The sequence below is a fragment of the Topomyia yanbarensis genome, chromosome 1 (assembly GCF_030247195.1).
Source record: "Topomyia yanbarensis strain Yona2022 chromosome 1, ASM3024719v1, whole genome shotgun sequence".
Classification (NCBI taxonomy): domain Eukaryota; kingdom Metazoa; phylum Arthropoda; class Insecta; order Diptera; family Culicidae; genus Topomyia; species Topomyia yanbarensis.
The window spans coordinates 156,220,307-156,227,730 of NC_080670.1; the positions used below are offsets into that span (position 1 = coordinate 156,220,307).

The 7,424-nt window shown below is 36.9% G+C and overlaps 1 protein-coding gene across 1 annotated transcript; it reads right to left on the reverse strand.

The window, feature by feature from the left end:
• Positions 1-398: 398 nt before the first annotated feature.
• LOC131676034 (uncharacterized) lies at positions 399-5,662 on the reverse strand. Its single transcript, XM_058955159.1, has 4 exons — positions 5,062-5,662; positions 1,761-2,447; positions 1,321-1,637; positions 399-1,263 (listed from the first exon to the last, which is right to left on the reverse strand). The coding sequence occupies exons 1-4, from the start codon at positions 5,660-5,662 to the stop codon at positions 712-714; spliced, it is 2,157 nt and encodes a 718-aa protein (XP_058811142.1). The 3' UTR covers positions 399-711.
• Positions 5,663-7,424: the final 1,762 nt, after the last annotated feature.

A 7,424-nucleotide genomic window follows, 5' to 3' on the forward strand; every position in this document is an offset into this window, starting at 1 on the left:
TAAGAAAGTTTAGAAAAGCGTGGAGTAGGGTCAATGAGCAAGCTTAGAGTTTCCCGGCTACTTAACTCTTTGTCTTCTGCAATGCAGAAGTCAGGATCTTTTGGCATTAAATGCGAATCACCTGAGTCTGCGGCATGTCCGGACAAGCGTAAAGTCAATTTAATGACTTATGCTGTCGGAACCGACAAAAAGTTAAGCCACGGAAAACTTCCACCCTATTCTATAGTGTTATTCTTGTCAATACTAATATTAGAAGAATATTTTCCTATGTAGCAAATATAAAAACGGCCAGCCCTACTGTGCAGAGTTGGGTTTGAAGATGTTTCAAAATTAGATAGCGATTGAATTATCCATTCAATGAAAAATTTAATGAACGAATTGTTTTGAATCTTAGAGGAGGAAAAAACGACCGACCGTTTCAGTTTTAGGGGCATATAATAAATCGTTGGGAGTGACTTGGCTAAGAAGGTTAATGTCACTCCTTTGGTCCATTGGGACGGGACAAAAGTATTTTCACATTGCCCTGGCTAATAAGCCTAGATTTTAGCGCCTTTATTCGCTCTTCAATGCGTATGACTCTGGATATCAGAACAAAAAATAAACTAATGTACCATTTTCCATAATTCATTTATTAGTAAATAAAAGATGTAGATTAAACAAGTTCTGTCATCAATCTAACAAAGATCGAAGAATTTCTAGCTATACAGTGTGTCATTTTTCTAACTCTGCTTCGAGCACCATGATGACTTCGGGCCACAAAACTTTATTCATTTTGAGGAGCATGATATCTTTTATCATTTTGTCCCCAAGCCGCGTTCTTGAATCTGTAATTAGGAGTTTCAACTGACTAAATAATCTTTCTACGGTAACTTGTGTAGAGGGAATCGAAAGCAGTGCCATGGCAATGCGGTACAAGCGAGGATTGGAAACTTTTCGCTGTTTCCAATATTTGAATATATCGAAATAATCAGATGTTGGGGAATGTGCACTAGTTGATGGTAGTGCAAGGGCATTAGTGACTTCTTTTGCTGAAAATGCAGTGATGGGAACCTTCGGGCGAGTTTCCAATTTGATTATCTCCGTTATGAAGGAATCTGAACTGTTTGTTGATGGACTCAGAGTGACAGTTTCTTCCTGAAATAAGTTCGTGAGATACTCCTCAACGAAGTCATCAGAAGTCTTTTCATCATTCCGGTCACTGCATTTTTCTTCATTTAGGCCTGCAAGGTCGTTCAGTCGAATATTGAACGACATGAGGTATTTCTGAAACCAAAAAAAAACCAATATCTCCAAATATGCGCAGCGTTCGTTAGAACCAACCTGTATTTCGATTTTTTCATCGGCACTGAGACGATTCGACCCAAGGAAATTGAATCTAGGGTCAATGTATAAACATGCTTTAAAAGGCATGCTGGTACGTAGTATCTTCGATCGTTTGTCCATAGCAACGAGCAATTTTCTGGCTAAGACATTGTTTTGCGATTGATTGACTGCGTTCAACTGTGCTTGGCACAGTAGCCAATCTGCGTAGAATTGCGATACTGGCACATGATCTTTCTGCGATCTCAATGTTAGGTAGAACAACGGCTCAAAGGCATCACAAAACTTATTTATGAAAGACCATTGCCGAGAGAAATCTGAAAAATAATTTATATATTAGTTATACGATACATACTGCTTGAAAAACTAAATAACTAAAATTGTTGATGTACAACCATTTTGATTCTTTACCTTAATCTTAGAAAAATACAAATTCTTACCAATATCCGGATCATTGGTTTGAAGAAGCGCCAAAAATGGTGTACCTTCTAGTTCCTTGAGGTATCGCAGTAATATGTACCATATATTCCACCTTGTTTCACAAACCTTCGGTGGTAGAGCAGTTTTATGGAACATGAACATTTGGCGGTTGGCTTTCTTGTGCATTCTGAGGCATTTTTTGTTGATGTTCGAGAGGCGAGTTTTGTACTCTCGCAAGACGTCCCATACAGCCAATTGAGCTGTATGGGCTCCACATCTTACACTTTCCAGGATGTCGATGTTAATCATCTTATCATCTTCGCCATCTTCAAACAGTTCATCGTCGTATTCGGTTCGAGATAAATCTTCAACGAAGTCGTCATTTTCAGGTACCATCTGTAATTCGCATTCTAAAATGTCTTCCTCATCTCTAACAAAGGTTTCAGTCAGTTCCGGTGTTTCGATATTCTCCGAATCACAAGAGTTCGCAACAAGTGAATATTCTTTGCGAAGAATACTACCGAGGGAGCCCTCTAGGGTATCTCCCAACAGTCGTTTCATGTATCGAACTGCGGCCAATATATTTTGACCATTGTCGCTGGTGATAGCCACAATTTGCGAATATTCAATCCCAAAAACCTTGATCTCATCCATAATTACTCGTTGTAGATTCTCTTGCGTCTGTCTTTCAGGCATTTCGTGAGCAGCTGAATTAAAATAAATTGAAACATGATTTTAATACTGATTAAAGTCTTAAGGCGTAAACACAATAAGCTGCGTTGCGGCAAATGCGGCAAGGACTAAAATCGCTGCCGCAGTGAATGCGGCAAGAAGATATTTAGCAATTGCTCAACCACAAACTTTGAAGCTACAGCGATGGTTTATACATTATTATACATCAATAGATTGCAAATAATATAGACTACATGTTTTTTTTGTTTTTATTAACGACATTTAAACCAAAAGGGTGCATTCATTTCGGGAATATAGACTACAGTTTATAAATGAAAGTCTTGTGAAATTCATTTAAAGTACTAAACAAACTACGAAGAGAAATTCAGCAATTTCATTTATTCAGTCAATATTTATATTTAAATCGATGGCATACACATTTTTATACATCAAACAATGACAATGGATGCAGGTAAAAGTTTCTGATTTTTTTTCGTTAAAAATTCATTGGATGTTATATTGTAGAATTGCAGAATAAATGAGATTTCTCACACTGAAAATATTGTTCCAGTAAATCTCTAAACATGACTGCTCTTAAAACTATTGTTTGCTCAAATAGTATTGGTAAAAAAAATATTTCCAACAAACCCAGACGACAGTTAAAAATGTTACGATTGTCTGTATGAATACATTAACCATATTCAGTGTTCAAGTAAAGAAAAACTTGTAGTTAAAATGATCCTTTCATCCTTTTCAATTTTACTACACATTAACACAATAATATTTTTTTACTATGACTAAGGTAAGATTGAAATTATAATTTCCACAATTTTCAACTAATCAACTATGGTAGAAAGTTAATAACTTCAAATTTTAGACATCTTAGAAAAGGTTTGTGCCAAAATGGTAGATGATGAATTTGAGAACAAGCATATTTTAACAAAAAGCGAAATGAAAATCCATCCAAATTAATATTTCGAAATCAGGCTTACAAATTCTTTAGAATTTATTTACTTTCGTCATCTATACCTGCAAGTTTTGTGGTATTTGACATTTCAAGCATTTCTATTGGTATGTGAGGTTCTTATGGACGATTCAGGAGATTCCAGAACCAGTTTTCCGGGACACCCCATGGGCCGCAGATGCTTCTGTCAAAAGGAATTTATTCACGGGTATATCTTAACGTTTCTTCGGAAAATGAAATAAACATAAATGTATATAAAAAGACGTTTACAATAATGAAATCACAAAGAACCACTATTATAAAAAAAACTACAATCGATAAAAATGAATATAAAAATTGTATAAGACACCAGATGGATCTCAACGTCCGTCGTGATTCCATACATGGAATAATACCATACATCGTAAATCAAGATTTTCAAAAATTACTGATTATAGTAAGAAATACCATGTGCGTTCAAAAACGGGCATGTTATATAGTAAACACCAATAAAAAATTTCATTAAAGTTACCATGGAACATTGATATGATACACCATTTTCTGTCTAAAAAGAATATTTGTTGTACAAAATTTATATGGTGCATTATATTACATTTAACCCTTAAAATAGTAACATCTATCATACTTGTTTTTTCAATGTTCTATTTTGATATTTCTATGAGATTTTGGTGTGTGTATTTCTAATGAATTTCAAGCATATTCGTAAACTGAAGCCTACATAATTTGGAAACGACTGTTGTACAAAAATGTATATGTTATTGCTTTGAATTTAAAGTTATTAGCTGAACAACATATATTTCTGAAATTCTACGATTCCTATCATTTGTTGGAAAAGATACAATAAATTTCAAAAGAGTTTCCCTTAATAATTGTAGCCTACATAAATTGCAATGGTTCGAAGTACAAAAATATGTATGTCATCGCATTGAATTCAAAATAAGTGAAATTTCTGAATTTCTTCATATTTCTATTTTTTAAGCATTTCCAATGACTTTCAAAAAATATTTTACCACGAATAGTAGCCTACATTAATTGCAACAGAATAATCTCTGAAAATAATGTGCCTTCCTCTTGAATTCCCAGTTATACGATAAATAAATCCACGCACGTTTGCCGAACGCGCTTGCCGCATTCTTGTTGAGAAATTTTAAACCCTGCAGCCGCCGCAACGAGCCGCATCACAGTCTTTGTGGGTACACGCATCCAATCGAAATGGTTTAAACAAAATTGCCGCGCCGTATCGTGCCGCACCGCATTGATTATGTTCGGGCCTTTACACGGAAGTGATTTGCGCCACCAGTGGTAATTGAGCCATTGAACAATGTTCTGAAGTTAAATATCACAATATGCAAGGTGTTTCTTTCAGCATTGCAAACCTTTGGGAGATGAAAAAGCATTATATTTTGTGGAAAAACTTCACCATTACTATTAACCATCATACGTTAAAGGGTTATTAGACTTTACCTGTTATTTTCTTATACAAAAGGAAATACGAAACGAAAGATGATGATGATGTGAATTGAGAACTTTCGCTTCGTATTTCCGTTTTTCTTAAAAAAAAACCTGCACAAAAAGTTCCACAAATATACTATTTTCAATATATAGATACATAAAAAGCTGGTGGTTGGTCCGTTGGTGTTATTATTCCATATATTTAATTACATAATATGATAAATTTTACTTACCTAAATGCATTATCTGTACAATGCCGTCGTCATCCGTAAAAGTCAAGTTTATGCCAAAAATCGACTTCGAATGCCGGGTTGCTGCATCTACTTTAAGGCAAATTGGCTTTTGGTAAAACTTACCGGCCATTGTATGCCGCATAATGTCAGCAGCACGGTGAATGAGGGTTGGAAGTGTGTTCCTTGAAATTTTTAAATCGCATGCATTCCACAAAGGACCCAATAGCAACTGAACACCTTCCCATTCCGGGAATCGAATCGAGAGGTTGTTCTCTGTTATCATTTGCAATGTGCCTAAAAGCACATTACTTCTGGTGGTTTCCACCTGCACCTTAGACGCCGACTTTGGTCGCTTTTTGGTATTTTGCGGCTGATCACTACCTTCGCTCACTAAGTTTAACCGATGCGCCACTTCCGCGTGACAGGATATAAAGTGACGCTTAAAATTGCCCGGATTGAAATTTTTTTGTTCGTATACACATTTCCTTTCAGCATCGATATCCGCGAGACATCTATATTTTTTGCCTCCAGCGGAATCGTTCACTTCTTCCACTGCATCACTTATTTTTCTCTTCAAACTTCCGCGTACGTTCGCATTCATGCTTGCATCTGGTTTCACTTGCGGCGAGTCTTACAATGACTCGTCTTGAGTCGTCATTGGCAGGTGCACTCGTCTATGATTCCACCAGTTCGTAACAATACAAGAGAGTGGAATAGGAACGAATGGAAGACGGCACGAACAGCAAGAACGCTCATCGTACACAGGTCGCTCACGGCCGCTCGTATTAAGCATAGCGGTTGCTTCATTCGCAGTGCATGTTTTGCTCCCTTCGTTCTCAGATTATTCGAAGGTGGTGAATGTTTTTGAGTCCAACGACGCGAATAACAGCAACCTTGGTCTTCACTGTATTCATATGTCAAAACTCGCGGGTCACGCTAGACAAAAATTTCACTTTGAACTCTATTTAAACGACGGTAAACCGTTTCAACATAATCGAATGGCAAATAAATGGATGCATAATAAAACTGACACCGATAAATGATGTCCGATCAGCACCCGTATTGACTGTTTATAGGTTTATGTATTTTGCCAATGCAAGACAGTGATGATGGGTATAAATGAGCAAGTCGTTAAAAAAATGAGCAAAAATCGACCCAAATTGCATGTGAATGAAGTATGGGATTTTTATTTCAGGCATGAACTAAGCAGAACAAAAAATTCAACCAAAAAAATGAGAATGTTAAATCGATCCACATCATTAAATTAAGTGGGAATCATTTTTCTTCCGTCGGTCGGTTTATATCATTTTTTTAGCTTGTTTCCTGTTCAGCGGACATCGATAGCAGCCGTATTGTTTGACGGATGCTCCCTTCGTTCGGTTGGACGAATTTGAATCGTTCGGGAACGTTTTGAATGAGAGATGATAGTCAAACGAGACTCATTCCTACATATCTGTAAGGGGCATTGTTCTGTCGATAGACATCAAGATGACCGATGCTCGACATTCTAGCAGACCGACTAGGTTGTAACAATGGAAATGAAATATTTTTATAAATCGCTCCAAAATCTTTCACAAAAGCGGCCAGGATTTTGTGCTGCTTCCCTATATTTTCTACATATGTATGTAGATTATGCTCAATGCTCATCATCTATCTATCTCTACTACATTTGATGTGATGATTTAGAAATGTGAATGAATTTGATTACCCCTCTCAACCCATACAGCACGGGGACCACACTGGTTAGTGGTGCATGGCGAAAGGATGCAAACGAACGACGACGTGCAGGGATCGTTATCCGGGCACTAGACTGCAGAGAAGAAGCTCATTTCCTATTCCTGTGTGTATTGCTCATATGTGAGACGCTTCATTGGGATGAGATGTGTGTCTTTTTATTCGCAATCGCAAACCAAATGGATGAGGCTAAAAAGCTGGCAGCGTATAGCAATGAAAATGAAAAGAAATTAATCATTCGATTGTTAGCGTGGAAAGATATAAATGATGTATCATTTAATCATGTTCAGCATAATTGATATAATTATGTGCGGTGGTCCCATTCGCCATCCGGCGACTCAATGGTGCGGATGAGACCGAATCCTTTCTGAGGATGGATTTTATTGCGATTTATCACATACTCACACGAAACTGCTACCATAGATATGCTGGGGATGAATGGGTTGAGATGTGAGTGAAATATTTTTTAATTACTTTAATTGATTCTGAAAAGCGATTTAAGCTCATTTGGGGAATTGAGGTGGGTGGGCAGGCGATAAAACGGGGATCAGTCGTGTTAAGAACGAAGCTATTTATTACACTTCAAACAGTCATCTGATGGGATTTTCGTTTCGGTAGATGTGTTCGAA